The sequence below is a fragment of the Apteryx mantelli genome, chromosome Z (genome assembly GCF_036417845.1).
Source record: "Apteryx mantelli isolate bAptMan1 chromosome Z, bAptMan1.hap1, whole genome shotgun sequence".
In the NCBI taxonomy this organism is placed as follows: Eukaryota; Metazoa; Chordata; class Aves; order Apterygiformes; family Apterygidae; genus Apteryx; species Apteryx mantelli.
This window is the reverse complement of record NC_090020.1, coordinates 67,888,023-67,904,855: the sequence shown is the minus strand read 5'-3', so window position 1 is coordinate 67,904,855 and position 16,833 is coordinate 67,888,023. Positions and strand designations below refer to the sequence as shown.

At 41.7% G+C, this 16,833-nt stretch overlaps 1 protein-coding gene across 1 annotated transcript; it reads right to left on the bottom strand.

Annotated features, from left to right (window-relative positions):
• Positions 1 to 3,580: 3,580 nt before the first annotated feature.
• On the bottom strand, positions 3,581 to 11,678 carry ESM1 (endothelial cell specific molecule 1). The gene is made up of 3 exons (XM_013946156.2): positions 11,226 to 11,678; positions 7,764 to 7,919; positions 3,581 to 5,623 (listed from the first exon to the last, which is right to left on the bottom strand). The coding sequence occupies exons 1-3, from the start codon at positions 11,524 to 11,526 to the stop codon at positions 5,523 to 5,525; spliced, it is 558 nt and encodes a 185-aa protein (XP_013801610.2). The 5' UTR covers positions 11,527 to 11,678; the 3' UTR covers positions 3,581 to 5,522.
• Between the last annotated feature and the right edge of the window lie 5,155 nt (positions 11,679 to 16,833).

Genomic DNA, 16,833 nt, shown 5'->3' with positions numbered 1-16,833 from the left:
ACTGATTTGTGAATATAGGTCATAGATTGCTAGGAAAACACTCAGCAATGTGAGATTTGTGATCTAGTTTTAAGAGGTGATAATGTTTCCTATTCTATAAATAAGCTGTATAAGTCTGTACAAGATCACAAGTACTTCAATATATAAATAAGAAAAAAAAAACTTTTACCCTCTTTATAAAACAGAGCCCATATCTTAAATGTCCTGGTTTGACCATTTTATTCTTTTTTTTTTTTTAACGGCATTCTGAAACATTGATGATAAACTGGATACCAATGGTTTCCCAGGCGCAAAGAAGACCGGGACATGCTGAATAGCAGACTTGCATTCTCCTTGTGTGCTGTTATTTTCTTGTGCTTATAAAGCCTTATCATGTTCAAAGCTGAAAACTACCAGTGTAAATTTCCTAAATGCCTTTAGAAGACCAAGAACTCAACCACTGCCAAGAGAAACATGAGTTCCTGAAACTGGCCAGCATTGCTTGGGTTTCCTTTGGAAAAAAAAAAAAAAACACAGAAAGAAAGAAAAAAAGCCAAATGCCTGCTGAAATATATAAGAAAGAGCTATACAGGAGTTGAAGGGAAGCTGCATAGGAAGCAAAGCAAACTCCAAAATAAAAAGCAGGAATAGAAAACTAAAAATAACAAACAGGAAAGTGTGACACAGCTGCAAGGGCTCTTATGCATTCTCCCTCAGCATTGTACCTGTTTTTTTGAGGAACATACTAATATTGTGTTTGGATTTCAATGGCATTCCAATCCATTATTTGTTCTTCAAAAATAGATGTTTCTCTTGTGAGGAAGAAAGACATTTTCAAGTAATGTTCATATGATTCCCGTTATCGTAGATTATCAAATAACACTCTCATAGGTTTGGTGTTTGCAGACAGCAGAAAGACTACATGAATTAAATTGTTTCAAGAAAAATTAAACTAGGTCTCACTTGAATGGTGAAGATCTGCTCATGCATAATTAACTGTTGCCCTTAATTTCAGTCTAATATTTACTTAATAGCTTTCCAAAGTAAGGAGGGAGCCAGCATGTAAATCTGAGCTGCAGCTACTTTGGAAGTGCAGTGGATGGGATGGGACCAGGGAGGATCAGGAGCGCAGTGGACTGATAAACTTAAGGAAATCTCTGTCATTTTCTTCATCCAGACAGAGGTTGGCTTGGGTGCAGAGAGCGTTTTGCCTGCCGTGCAGGTGCTGCGGGGCGGCTGCTCTGCTGCACAGCCCTGCCGGGGCGGGAGGCTGGCTGAGACCCTGCTGGCGCGTGCCGGGGAGCCAGGCACCCCAGGCAGGGCTGTGACACCCCACCACGACCGAGGCACCTGCCACGTGCAGAGCACCCTGGCACCTGACACTTACGGGAGGTAGGAGGGAACACTTCAGCGCTCAGAGACAAGGTCTTGCTTTGTTAACACCTATGTATTTGCTATACTCACCCACTGTGCTAAAATTAAGGCAGGCAAGCAGGTTGTGCGTGGTCTGTGGCCACCCAGAGCACAGATACACAACTGACTATGCTTGAGTTGTGCTGGTGCCCTTCTGGGGAGAGCAAGAAAGCCAGAAGATGCCCACTGGTCGGCCCAAGTTCCCCTGGACAGTCACAAACGCCAATGGAAACCACGCTACGACCTGCCAAACTGGAGATCATCATGGTGCCTGTCAAATTGTCGGTTCCAACTTGTCTGGAGATATTCAAAACACGCCTGGACGCAATCCTGTGCAACGTGCTCTAGGTGACCCTGTCTGAGCAGGGGGGTTGGACTAGATGATCTCCAGAGGTCCCTTCCAACCTCAGCGATTCTGTGATTCTGTGATTCTGTGATTCTGTAAAATTCCTATTTTCAGCAGACACAACAAAAACAGGAAATATTTACCAACTTTGCAGGTGTCAGGAAATACTTTCAAAGCACTGCTGTGACCTGACAGTCCATTTAAATAGATATCAAGCATGCCCAGAGGTGATAATAAATATATTTTCATTCAAAATATAGTTTGGTGTGTTTGCACTAATCCATAAGTCTTAGCAGATGACAGAGGCAAATTTATGCTGTTAATCATATTAGGGTGATTATGCTGTGATAGGTCTCACAACACTTGCGTGAATGTGTTAATACAAGGAAATTGTACGTTAAAGTACATTAAAGCTGTTTTGCGCTGTTGAAGCTGATAAAGCTGTTTGTCATGAAAAGTTGGTCTACAGTATATCTGTTGTATAGTATTTGAATCATGGATGGAATATATTTGAATATATTTCAGACTTTTCTATTCCTCTGTGTATTTCAGATATATGATGATATATCGCTTGTACTGTAATGGCGTCTGCAACATCCTATAATACAGACTATAATAGAAACTATTATATTGTATTACAATGTACTTATTGGTGTCTTTGCATATTAAATATATAATAAGATGTGCATATCTTACTAGCTTACTGCTTACTAATTGAGAAAATCAAGACTACTAGAAATGAGGCCTATTTGCCATGTACAAACACATTCAGATTGGAATTAATATATGAAAAAAATCTGTAAATAAAGTGGCAGGAGCACTCTGTGTGTTGAACCATCTCCCTCAGGACTTTTCCTCTAGGAGAGAAGAGTATCTGTGGCTGATTTCTGGCTTGTTGGGAGGAGGAAGGGTCTGCTGAAAAGAAGACACCTGAAACACACAGAATTAAGTGAAGAAAGAAAAAAAGTCCAAAAGAGAGTCTACACGCACAAAACAAGGGAAATGAGTTGGAGAGTGCAGGGGAACCCAGGAGAGATGTGAAGGGGTAGGTAGAAAGAAGAAAGGAAGGACAATAGAGAAGAGGCAGCTTAACAGCCCTTGGTTCCATGCACATCATATCATCATTCACGTTCTTCCTTCTACCAGTGTAATCCCATGGCCACTACCCATGGCAACAGACAGATGTTCAAAGGTTAATGGGTGCAACTTGCCTCCAATGTAATCTCATGTTGGAACCTATTTTGTGTGGAGCAATCTGTCGCCAGGGCTGATGAGGAGATGCAAAAGCATTCTGTAAGTTTGATGAAAAATAGAAGAAATCGTCCCCCAAATGTCTGCAGATCTCCCCTTCCTTCTCCTTTCACCCTTTACTTGCCAGATGTAGATCCACAAGTTACCCCTATACTAGTAAATCAAACTGTGCCAAGGAGTTGCATGCATGGGCCCTGTGTAGGCAGCAGAGCAGTCCCTGGCCTGGTGGTGGCCTGGCTGTGGGAGCACTCCCAGAGCCTGCCCAGGCTCCACACAGAGGCTGGCGCCAGCAAGGACCATCCCCTACCCCAGCAGGTAGTCTGGATCCAGCCACCCTGTTTTGGAGGTGAAGACAGTTGGATAGGGCCGTTCTGGACATGTGCTATCCTCTGCCACTCAGCTGCAGTGACAAAGAGCGGTCCCCAGCAAAGTTACTTATTCAAATAGTTGTAGCCATTTTGAACCCATTTCTATGGATCTGGGAGCAAAATTTTGCCTAGACTGCATGCACAGTGGCTATGCCATCGTCAGGAATCTTATTCTGTTGTTAATGGATGGACACAATAGACAGTGATGCTTTCAGTTGTTTTTTAATTGAACAATAATAATCATATACTTTTTAAAACCAACCAGCTTATTAGATTTACATTCAAAAACCCATAATGTCATTTTTGACACTGTTGCAAAATAACAATAATGTATGCAAATATTTATTACACTTTTTAAATAATTCTCTTCAGTCTGCTGAAGGAACATGGGTTTGATCTTGCTGTAACTAAAATCAAGAAAGAAATTACTTTTGATATCAATAGTTGAGAATCAATACCTTTGCTTGTAAATATCCAAATATAATAATCCTCTCCCTCAGACCTAAACATTCAATAAAGGTTAAAATGTGGTACATGTTAGTTTGGGATTTATGTTCATTTTTCTCTGATTATTGTAGCCAGAGAACCCGCACTGCCATACTGAAGTGACTGCAGTAGACGCTTTTTTTTTCTTGCATTTTTTTTTTATTCTAGTACAGCATGATCCAATACTTCCTCCATAGGTGAAAACAACCTGCATTCACTGAAATTGGCTTTGGATCAGGATTTGGACTCTTTAAAGGTTTTGGAGTTTCTTTTATTGGAATTTTAAAGCATGTTTCCAGATCCTGCATCAAACTTCTGCTGCTGTAGTGAGCTCCTTTCACTGACATTGCTGTCAAAATTCACATTGATTTCAAAGGAAATAGGGCTGCATTTCCAATGAGGCTGCTCTGCACTATGCGGCAGTTCCTAAACACATGCAGTCCAGGTTTACTCCAATACCACTACATTAATTTCCAGTATCTGAGGAGCTGATGTTTCCAAACATGTTAGTAAACCCATCTCAGTCTGGACTTTTATGTTTCAAATATGTAACCCAGTCTGGACTGAAAGAGGGACTGCTGATTCCTACGACTCCCTAGCGCATGCAGGTTATGTTGCTGGCTGAAACAGGACTGCTTGCTCCTGCAACTAAGAAATGAAGGACGGGCACCAGATCCTGTCGGGTCTGACTGCTCTATCGCCTAACTAACTGTGAGTCCATGTCTCATCTACATTTGGTCAGGTAAACTCCATCCTCTGAGCCAGAGCTGGGCTGCAGCCAGCAGAGAAGATGAAGAGTACGAAGGTCCATTCGCTGGCCTCTGGCCTTGGACCCACTCTTCCCCATGAAATGCAGACATCACGGTAATGGCACCAAAATACATATGCTTTATAGAGACATATACATTTAAATAATACTAAGCAACTTCTGTAGTTTCAGGTCCTCCTCTTCAAATCTGCATAATTTACCAAGCATCTGTTTCTCTATACAGAATTTAACATTATATACCCACCTAATACAATACATTTTTACAGTGTCTCAGCTGAGTTATTCACAACATATAAACTTAAATGATGGGTGTTTTCTCCCTGAAAAAGGCATATTTTTCTCCTAGAAACTGTTACCAAACTTCCAAAACCCAGAAAATGACTAATGACTAATGTTGGTTTATTTAATTCACCCCACTGTGCTCCTACGTTATTATTATTATTCTCGTCGTGTGACTCAGGGGCATTGCTTTCTATCCTGGGGCTTGTTGACATACATTTCTTTCACTTTGGCTCCATACCAATAGTTTTGAACTCACCCAAAATGTCCACTGAATTCAGTGAAAGCTTTCCTGGCCTGAGGCTGCAAGAGTCGGCCTTTGACATTATTTAAATGAAGAGGGTTGAATTGTGTTTTTGTTTTTGGTTTTTTTAACGTTACTATACATTCAGCAATCCACAAGACATTTCTGTGTTCAAATACTTATCAAAACAAATATCAAAAATCATATACACTGTACAGTCTATTTTTAAGTAAACATTTTTCTCATGAAAAACAGAATCACAATTGGCCTTCAGAGGTTACAGTTTCATATGTTATAGATCTACTTAGTTCTTAAAGTGTGTTGTTGCATATTCAGTAATCTGTGAGAAATGCATTCACTTGAAAGTCTTATTAGTGTAAGTAAATATCAGCGAGGATTTAGCCATTTCATTACCGGAGAGCGAATTGCTTTCTCCTTAACAAATTCCTCTTTTACAGAATTGCCATCCCCTGACGCCATGTCATTCTCTGAAAATTTAAAAGAGAAGGTAGATTTTGTGAAAATGAGAGAACTAAAATGTCTTCCTGCAGCTACTTCTCTGGGTTTGGGAACACTTCAGTAAACTCTTAGTTGATAATCCATTTTACATGAATCTACCTGAATGTCTCCAGTTATCTAGTTGCAAAATATCTGCCAAGTTATGGCACAGAACAGATGTGTTTTCTGTGACTTGCATTCAGCTTCCAGCTCTCAGACTCTCCAGTACGACATGGGACCAGGCAGCACATCCTCACCAGGACCTCTACAGCAGTGGATCCTACAGTAGTAAATTAAACAGGCCTGGAGCCATTCTCTCCCGGAGGCCAGCTGGCATGGAATAGCCTGATGCATGCCATTAAACTCTCTTACCCTCCAGAAGAAGGTAAAAGATATCCAGTTTGTCTACTGGAAATGGTCCCTGGCTCACGCTAATTCCTGAGCTCTGGTTGCAGTTGCGGGAAGAGAGGCCAGCTGGCCTGGGGCCCTCCATGCCAGCATGCCAGGCACTGCCCAGCGGTCTGACAGTAAAGGTGATCGAATTGCAATACACAGGAACACTCTCCAGCACTGCTTAATTTACCAGGGTAGATGTAGCCGTAGTGTTTTTCTAAAACATATGGGCCAGAAACTCACCTGATTAAAATATAGAAGCATTCACAGCTGTTATAATTAGCTGAGAATCCATCCTAGATTATATAGCTACCACTGAAGACCACTATTAAATGCAGTCGTGTGTGACCATCCCATGACGTCCTATACACAATATTCCTGGTCTGCTACTTCTGAGGGACAGAAATTGGTGTGTAATCTTTGCATTGGTAATAGCAAAAATTCCACTTGTTTCTCTGGGGTGAAGATTTCCCCCAGTTGGGTTCGGACCATTGGCTGAATATTGAGTCTGCACAAGGTTTGATTCAAAAGTGGGGGGTGTGGGCGAGAAAGTGGAGGGGGAACTGATGAAAACAGGCTACCTGGGAACATCTGGGGATATATAGTAGATGCAGAAAAAAAGGAAAAAAAGGAAGACAACAATATTTTTTCAAGTTATTTCAGCACCCTTGGTACTAAGCAAACGTAGAAAGGCAAAAGAACATAACCACAGAGAAAAAACAGAAAGGAACAAGACCGATCCAACTTGCAAAGTTTTTTTCAAAGATGATTTTTAATGTGATATGAGCAGTTTGTTCCTTTCTAGTCTCTCTATACAGAGAATGGGAGCAAGATAACCCCTATATTAAGGCAACAAACTCTAGAGATCTTAATATAACAGGAGAGCAGCAGAACAAGGCAAACAAATTGCACCTGGAGGAGAAGTAAAATTCAAGGACTTTGGGGTGAAATCCTAGAAAAGTTCCCAGTAGTGCTAGGATTAAATCTCTGATATTTATTTAAAATGTTTACATTCGTATTTATTTTAATTGGTGTTTAAGTTTAGGGTTAGCATTACTCAATTAAATGTACTTCAGTATTTTCAGGTGAAGAATCAAAGAGGATGCAATTTTAACCTCAGCTTTAAAAAAATCAGTAATCTCTCCCTTCTGCCTCCAAATACTCCATTTTTTCACATACTTTCCTTTTTTTTAAATTCTGGAAGGATCTTTCACAAGCTTGAGACATAATCTTAAACATAAGTACATATTCCAGGAGACATACTGTGGTAAACAACTAAATAATTTCATAAAACAGCTCACTGACATCCAAAAATGTATAAAGCCCTGACTTCATAGTAAGAAGATGTAATTTTTACCACTGGTAACACTGGTAAGTGTCATCTAGTGAAATCCTGTTCTAGCCAAAGTAGCTGTATACGTCTAAACTGGCTCATACAAATCTTAGCATGCTCTCCTGTTGCACGAGTGACCTCATACTGCTAGTATATGCAGCAGCCCGAAAGCGTTTTGCTTATGTTAGAGTTTCAACATGTTGTTTACCATGTGTTACAGCTCACCTAATTCCTTGCCTTATGTTAAGGGAGCTGCCAATGAGAAAAATAAATGTACCTTGTGCTGTTAGCTATTTGCACAGCTCCACCAAAGTACACATCACTCTTGCACAGCATCCACAGAGTGCTCGTAGATCACGTGCAAGGCGGTTTCTGCTAAAATCAGCTGCCCCACGAAGTCTTACCTGTGCGTGAAATTACTTTTCGTCGATCTGGAGGCTTTGAAGCAGAGAGTTGAAAAAACGGGAACTTCAAACACTTCCCAGTTACTCTGTCACAGATGCCAGACGGACAATTGCAAGTTTTCCTGCATTCCATTCCATAGGTGCCGTAGGGACACTCTGAAAGATGACACATTGGGAAGTAATACAGCAAAGCAAGCCTCAGTGATCCAACTACCAGCTCCCTCAATAGTTGGTCTGCATATATACTTAAAAGTGGAAAACCTCTAAGTGAAATTAAAGGATTTCAGGATGCCAACTTTTGTTACAACTATTTTCCAGTTTTAACAAGCATCAGTTTTCCTCACCACCCACTATATACATCTTTCTTCTCCTACAGCATATGTTGCAATGCAATGTTATTTACAATGTGCTATCGGTAATCTTTTTCTGAAACACTTGTGGTGTTAAAATGCAAATTAAAGGCAATGTGAATATCTAAATACATAATCACAGAGGATGTAGTTAAAGCTACAGCTAGTGTCTGGTGAAGTTTTTTTTTAGTTTAAACAGATTAGCATTGGATTTAGAAAAGAGGACAACTGAAGAATGTTTCTGAACTCACTCTTCAGGCATGCTATTGTGTGACTTACACGACTTCAGTGATTCAGAGCTGTAATTTATTGACAACGCTGAGGCTGTTTTACTGAAACGGACACTTCCTATAGGCTCCACTGTGGCTGCCAATTCCTGCCCCGAGGAGCTATCCAGGGTGGCAAACTGCCTGCCCCGGCCTCGAAAAGCCAGGGCCAAGCAAGGTGGAAAACGGTTGCCGGTTCTCAGGGAAGAGCCTGCCGGCGCGTGGAGACTTCTCCTACAGCGAAGTATTCTCTTCCTATGGCAGACAGCAAAGATCTCACCTACAGCTCCAGCCGAAACAGCAAGTACACTCTAAAGAGGTCACAAAAGGCTCTGGAAAACTAGCCTGTCCTCTCCTAGGGACAGCCCTGTGAGCCCCGCCAGCCTGGAGGACCTCGCTGAGCTTCATCATGCTCCCCATCCCAAGCAAGGGCACTCTTTGATCTGCTGCTTGTCCACGTAAAACAGAAACAAAATCCTGCCAAAACAAAATGGTTTGTGTGTGTGCAGTCCTCCCGGAGGGACAAGCGGGGCTGGGAGCACATGCCACACAGAGCAGGTACTGCCACATCGCCTAATCCGGTGGCTGCAGGTGCTCAGCTGCCCAGCTCAGAGAGGGGGGACGCAGAGCTGTGCAGAGCCCGGTGGAAAACAAGTCCGAGTCCAACAGTGCTTGGTTCCACAAGGGAATAATGCAGGACTTGACAGTGCTCTTCCGATTTGATGAAACTGAGAGATGTGAGGCAATTTTGCTGCTAGCGGGTGATGTTCAGTAGGAGACTGATCTTACAAAAATTAGCAAATAACTCCCTGTGATTTAAGGGAATCAAGAACAGATTTTTGCTGTGACAGAAATACCTGAAGTTAAGAGGGGATTTCCCAATAAAAGTGCAGAGCATCAGTCTTCCCCAGTCTGTTTTGGACAATAATAACATTACTATTGATTATAATATGATGCACTCTTTTAAAACTGTTTAGATAAGAACTGTCAAGAACATGAATTAATTAATGGTCCATAAACTGCTCTGAAACACATACTGTGCATATTTTACTCATTTCAGAATTAAGAAATAGAATAACAAGAGTTCAAGCCATCTGTCCACAACTTCAAAGCAAGTCAGTCACACATGATTGAAGAGAATCTAGCCATCCTTACTCCGTGAGTTAGTATAAACTTGAAAGTTATTAAAATAAATGAGTGATCTGGTATCATATCTATATGTGGATAGATAAAATAACAATATTGGCTCCATACTTTGCCTGATAAAATTCACATATGTACAGAAAGAGATTATACTATCTCAGAGCTGAGATAAAAAAGAAAAAAAAATAGAAAAGTGATCTATAAAATTAGTGCAAATAAATCTGTGGGGAATACAAGCTCTAAATATCAATTTAGAACTCAAAGTCAAGATATGGCTTTATTGAAATTAATGAGAGTTTTTCCGTTGACTCACTGGGAAAAAGATTTTACTTTATAGTTCCTTAATATTTGCTGCAGAGCTTCCAGGACTCAGCTACAGAGATTCAGATCTCATGTCCCTCAGTATTTCTTTTTTCCCATTTTAAGTGTGCTGTTGCAAAGAAGTTCCTATGAGGACAGTGAAAAGTATATACTTGCTTAAGGAAATATTAAAGGAATTATAGCTGATACTTTGCACTGCAGTATTTTTTATAAACTGAAGGTCAGTCAACTTACTCAGTAACATACTTTTTTCTGATGGGTGCACAAAAGGTATGATTTTTAGACATAAATTCTAGTCTTTAGAAAAAAGAAGGAGTATTTGGGGTTTCATCCTCAAACATGCACATTAATTTGTGTGATTTATATGCCAAAGTAACTAAATGTGTCTTCTATGCGAGTCAACCTGAACGGTTTTGCAGCATCTAGCCCTAAGCCATTCCCTTAACTGGAGTTATTAATACTTCTAATATTTAACTCTCGAGACTTCTCCGTTTTTAAGGAAGTTATTCAGAGGCATAACTGTATCTACTTACTGCAGTGCTACCTGAACACAGCAAAACTCACTGCATTCGTACTTTACAAAGCCTGTTTCGAAAACGTTCATCCTACCTCTCTGCAATTTAATACCTTCTCTCCTTTAAAAGAATTGCCTTCCTAACGAGGTGAGAATTGCTCTTAAGTGAAAAATGCCGTTATGGTCTATGACTAAAGAAAGGGGCACGCAGCATATCTGCTGCGATCTGAGAGCAGAGGCTCTCTGCTCATCTCCGAGTCAGCTCCGTGCCCTTACCGCTGTTCTGCACGCAGGAGCGTCTCCGTTTGCCTCCCCTGACCACATCCCTAGAGAAGCTGAGCCCCTCAAAGGCAGGAAGAAATTAAACACGGCAATGTCCCCAGGAGGTCGGGCAGTGCTGTTATCTCCGTTTCACAGACCCCAGGGCCAGCTCCTGGTCCCAGGCAGGCAAGCAGCAGTGCCCGAGGGACCCTCCACGTCTGCGCGTAGCCCCAGGCACCCAGCAACAAGGCTCGACTTGCAGGATTAAGGTTTTTGCAGTTTATAGAAAGCCAGCTGCCAAATCAGTGGAAGAATCAGGACTAGTGCCTGGGTCTCCAAAGTCTCAATCAAAAATCTTATCTCCAAGCAAACCCCATTCATATTTCCTTAAAGATGTCCTCAAGTCTAAACAATATTCTCACATTAATTACCCTGGTCCCATCTACACAGAACACCGTTTAATACCAGCAGGTATTTTTCACTTTCTCCTCGGCTAAGGGCTGAGCTAGAAAAATCCCATTTTAGACCTTTCAAGCAGGGGGCAAGCTCTATATGTAGGTTGCTGTCAAACTGCCACAGTGGGTGCATGCAAAGTGAATATTGTTACCTTTGCAGATACCAAATTCATCACCAAAGTCATCCTCCTCAGTGTAAAACTGGCACTTCAGCCCAGGACCACACTTGACACCATCCATCCCCGAGACCGTACGATAGCAAGTCTCCCCCAGAGCAGCCGCACACACCCTGCAGCAGCCACAGTCATCCAGCACCGTTCGCTTACAGCGCCAGGTACTTTTGCACGCGTTACTGTCACAGGGCTCGGGACAATCTACCGCGTATTTGGCACTCCAAGCAGTTCCAGCGTGCACGGGCAGCAGGAGGAGGGTAAGCAACAGGAAGCCCTTCATGTCTTGCAGGGGAAAGCGCTCCGTCCCCAAGAGCGGGTTTTAGTGCTCTGCGTGGCGCCTGGTGCTGCGGGAGGCAGCGGTACAGAATCCAAGGTGGGAGCTGCGCACATCAGCCTACAAGTTTATGAGCTTTATACAGTGTGTTGCCCACATGCTGCACCGTCGTCAGCTTCCTCAATCCGGCAGCGCAGCTCCTGCCAGCCTCCCTTGTTTCAGTTCACGAAATCCAGGATGAAGGTTGGATTAGCACTCTGCTGCCATCCAGGAATTGAAAAGCCTGAGCTGATGTAATCTGTTATGTTTAGTTGGTTGTTTTGCATGAGGACTAAAAACTCTCTCACATCCGTCTCAAATGCTCAAGGACGTCTGCCAAAAGAAAAAAAAAAAACCCACACACAACCAAAAAAAACCCAGTGGGTTACATACCTTCTTCCTTCAGGACAGGGCTTGCTCTGACACTGGGCACACTGCTGATAGAACAGCTCTGTTTGTAAAACAGAGCTCCTGCAGCCGGGAAGAAAATCACACTGAGTTATATCATTGCTGAAAGAATTCTATTTTTTAAGAAATCTTTGCATAGTCCGCTGAGGGGAAGCAGCCAGTTACTCTGAAGAACAAAGATCATGCCATTTAACTAGCATACGCGCTCAGATATTTTAGTAGAGTTTTTTCTTGCTTGCATTGAAATGGGACTTTTTAATCAGTATTTAGGTGGAGGTGAGTTAAACATTTCACTCAAAGATTATTGCTAGGACTAGAAACAGGTCGGACAGAAACCAGCATTTTGCGGGATCTTCCGCAGGAAGTTCAGAAAAATGATCCATGAGATGCCCCTGACCTCACAACCAAAGGGGGAAACCCCATCCGTCACCGGCGCTGTCAGCACAGCCCAAACATGCATCTGGAGGGACCAATTCTCCTCCCATTTACACCACTTCTTTACTCATCAAACCCTATGGGCTGCACTTATGCTATTCTTGAATGAAACCAGTGTAAATAAACAGAAAATAAGGCTCAGTTTTCCTTCCCCCCCCGTTCCCCCACTCAGGCTTTATTCACCCAGCCAGAGCCTTGACAAGAAACAGCAAACAACCCAAGGGTTCAGTAAAACAGATGAGCCACCAGAGAGATGGAAATTTCTGCTCTAAAGAAAGATCTCCAAGGAAGGAAAAAAAGAATAAAACTAACCATGAATATGTCTCTGAATACCAAAAGCTGCTGCCACTGAAGTTAGTGGGAACAGAATCAAGATCTAAACTCATACGTGACCACCTGGCCATTTGGGAAGCCTGTGTCCCCAGCGGGCCGAGGACACTGCCAGGAGACTGGCAAGTAAAATGAAGGGCTGGTAATGCAGGAGACCAGGAAAGCCTTTCCCTCATGAGTATAAATGTGAGGATAGATAGACCCCAAACAAAATACTTAGCTCACCTTTTTTGTGAAGAGGATAAGAAAACCAATACATTGCATGTTGCATTTCAGTAGGTTGTTCATTTACTTCTGGAAACGTGAATATCAGAACCTGTGCAGGATAGGACAGGACAGGACAGGACAGGAAATCTGTTTAACATATGCCAAAGGGAGACCTACACTCAGGCACATATTTGCAGGTAATGCATGCATTTTAAACAGTACATAGTTACACAGTACATAGTTACACAAAATACAGTTCTTCTAATCAGAGTTGTCAGCTGGCAGTTGTTTAAATATACTAGCTCACACCTGGTTTTACGTGTAACCCAGAACTGCAGTCAGTGAATTTAAAGTGTAAAACTTATAGTGTTAGAGTTGAAATCTCTGCTGGTATAAACTGACAAAGCTCTACTGATAGCCGTGAAATGAGAGCAACTAATAGCAGTAGACAACCTCATCTTCAGCAGCCGTGCAGCTGTCCTCTGGGAAGGGAAAGCAATAGTTCAAGCGTGGAAGTGAAGATCACAACTAAAAACTGAAGAGGAACAAAAGTGCAAGGTTCTACTGAGCAGAAAAATTAGAAATGGATGTGCTATCCCTGACCCCATCACAGTCACAACATGGCAAAAGCCTGTTTTCCAAGAAAACCCAACCCAATGTCTGCAAAGATGGCCCCAGAGTTCACAGCTCAGCAGAGTAATATAAACCACTGTCCATTTCATTTGGCATTAACACGAACCAAAATTGACATCATTGGTTTATACTAATAGGTCAGACTGTAACCTGCGGTGGCTGAGGAGCCTCTGTAGACCCCTTGGAGCAGTGCCTCAATGGGAAGGAGAGGCTAAATGCTAACAGAGGGCCAGGGAGCACAGCTAAGGGCAGAAAACATTCCAGTCCCCCAGGCTAAATCTGCTTGCAAGGGTGAAACAGCCCAAAGAAGCAGGTTACTCAGTGCAGCAGGTTAGTCTGGAGTAATGAGGAGTTGGGGAAGACCCAACTTGACTCACCCAATTAATTCATACCTGCCTTTAAATTCACACCTGCTTACTCACTCAGAGGAGATAATAGAAAAGGGTGCAGACCCATCCACACACGCAGGTAGGCATTTACGCCTGGAAATAAAAAAGGCTGTTAAAATCCTTTTATATAAATATAATTAGGAAATGCTCCTTGTTTAAAACACAAAACAAGATCTGAAAGGGCTGTGTTTCATGTTTCAGCTTCTCACAGGGAAAATGTGCTAGGGAGATGATAAATAAAAAAATTACATGCAGATGTGGTGAGGAAAAGAAATCATAAAAGAAATCAGCACACTCCCCTAGCAACAAGCCAATATTATTTGGAATAAAATGGAAACTGCATTCTGTTCTTGGAGCTAGAAGCCAAAATAAATTATTACAATGGATCAAGAAATACATGCAATGGAAGAAAACAATATGGACAGATAGACATCTGGCTTATCCATGAGTATCACTGGAGGAAATAATGAAAATATGGCCTTCCACACTGACCACTGATTAAGTAATGAAATAAATCCAGTGTTCATTCCCTCTGGTTTTAATATTTCTTTGTTGTTTTACCTGTTGAATCCATTAAGTTTTTCTTTCCAATGAACAGCTTGGTCCTGTAAAGCCCTGAACTAAACTGTCCCTTGAAAATTGGTGCAACAGGAGTTAATGAAGCTTCTTCAGCTATCAACAGCAGAAAATCTGGCACCATTATTTAACTTGCAGTAAATACACTTTAAGTGTGGAAGATTTTCTGGAGCAGATCAGATCAGTGCTAAAAAAAGCTTTTTTTTTTTTTTAATTTACAGTATAAATTGCCTTGGTGCTAGTTTACATCATAATTACATCACCATATACAATGTTTGGTATTCTTCTGGAAGCAGAAAAGGTTTCAACCCTTAGGTTCAGCACTTTACAGGGAATTTAGCAACCACTGCTTTGGTATTGATCAACTGTGCATCCAGCTGGATACTTCAGAGCACCACTTTCCTAAGTTCTTCTGCAAACAACCCTCTTCTCAAGCGAAAAGCAGTTTGTGTGGGGGTCTCCAAGTTGTATCTGACTCCTCTGAAAAGTTAGCCCCCACCTTTTAAAGATCACCATGAAATGATGTACCTCATGATACATAATCTGTGGCTGATGTATAGGAGCAGGCTATTCATTAGGCCAATATTCCCAGGCTTTGCTTATTTTATTCTTCAGACAGACAGAATATCATTCTCTGATTCCTCTGGACTAAGCATTTTGACCACTGTAGTTATCCAGTCTTTTGAACGTGTGAAGTCAGTATAAGCAGAAAGCATTAATATCTCTTTAAACATAGGAGAAGGTTTAATGCCTGACCCTTGGTGTTAATTTCCAAAAGGCAGTCCCTAAACTAAAAACACGTTACCATACATTCCTGAACGAGCCAGCCTTTCCCCAGGCTTCCTTTACAACCAGCCGTAAGCACAATGCTATATGAGAAGCAAAGATTCAAAGGGAAACACCGAAAGGAAGCTGAGCTGCAAAGTCCAAAATGAAAAGCCAGAAATAGGAAGTTAAAAGAATCAGGAAAGTGAGATAGCAGCAAGGACTCCCCTTTGTAGGATTTCTTTTCTTGTATCTTTTCAATGAATTGCTAATTACTCTTTGTTTCGACTGTAATGCAGCAAGTCAACTTTTCCCTGGTAAAAATAGATGCTTTGGGACATTTCCTACTTGCTGAAGGCGAGACGTATTTACATCCTTTCTGCTGGCAGACGGGGTGGTGTGCACCGAGCAGGGTAGGCTGGTACCTACCCACAGGCCTCAGTAGCTGCCGAGGAGACGGCCAGATACTGCGGGGTTATCTCCAGCGAGTCTCAGGAATGAGGAGCTGTACTTTGTCTCAAGCACGTTAAAAAAGTTTCTTAAAAGTATGAGAAAGCCACATATCTTCTCTCTGCTTCAGAAAACTTACTTCTCTAAATATAAAGCTCAACTCGACCAAAGACTCAGAGCCCAAACCAACGCTTCGCCTTCACTTCCTACCACCTCACCAATAGCTCTGTCGGTAGCTGTTTCTTTGGTGAGACCTCTTGCTCCCAGGAATCTAAAACAACCTGATTAAGATAAACACTTTACGTCCACCTAGGAAAAAGTCCCTCCACACAGAAAAATTCTCCACTACTTTTCACAGGCACTGATTTCCAGGCACCTGCCAAAAACGCGTCTTTCAGTTATGATTGTCTAACATTCAGTTTCTTAATCAACAAAAGAAAACCATATGTGAATGATGGCTCTTTGCATGTTCTTCCTAGATGCTCAGGTGCAAATATTCTGCCCAAAGCATATGCAGTTTTAATGCTGACATAATCTGAAAGATGTTTTGAGTGTCTCTGTTTGATACAATTAATTGATGTAGGAATACACAGTAATTTCTTTATTGCTGTGCAGCCTATGCTGTCAATAGTTCTCTGCAAAATTGGAAAAAAATATACCAGACTGGAACAAGCATTTTCATTAGTTTTGTCATGATATAAACGATAACACAACTTAAAATAAAATGGCAAATATTGTGAATTTTATCCTTTGACTACTCACTGTGAATGGCATTTGTATTCTGACTCCTGTATCATCCCCTGACAAATAAGCCAAATGCCCAGTTGAGAAATGTTTGTTCTTGGCACCTATGCAGATTCTGGAAGTGCACCATTTCGTTTTCAGATACTAGATACACATTTCAGGACTGGTGTGGAGAGGACCACAGAAAGCATCCTTTTGCTTGGAATCCAATCTGATTTTGATCTGCATGCTTTAAGGAAAAATAAACATGCCATTTCTACAGACGCTTTTGGGAATGGAACTGTACCTCAAATATTAATGTGATTTCTATTCTTCTCTATTAAAGCATGTTTTTGAA

What these genes read in the sequence shown, in the direction of transcription:
- ESM1 (XM_013946156.2), bottom strand. Translation starts at nt 11,526, where the DNA reads ATGAAGGGCTTCCTGTTGCTTACCCTCCTCCTGCTGCCCGTGCACGCT. An exon ending in TGAATTTGGTATCTGCAAAG is followed by an intron (nt 7,920 to 11,225) that starts GTAACAATATTC and finishes GTCATCTTTCAG; the next exon opens with AGTGTCCCTACGGCACCTAT. An exon ending in AAAAGTAATTTCACGCACAG is followed by an intron (nt 5,624 to 7,763) that starts GTAAGACTTCGT and finishes TTAAATTTTCAG; the next exon opens with AGAATGACATGGCGTCAGGG.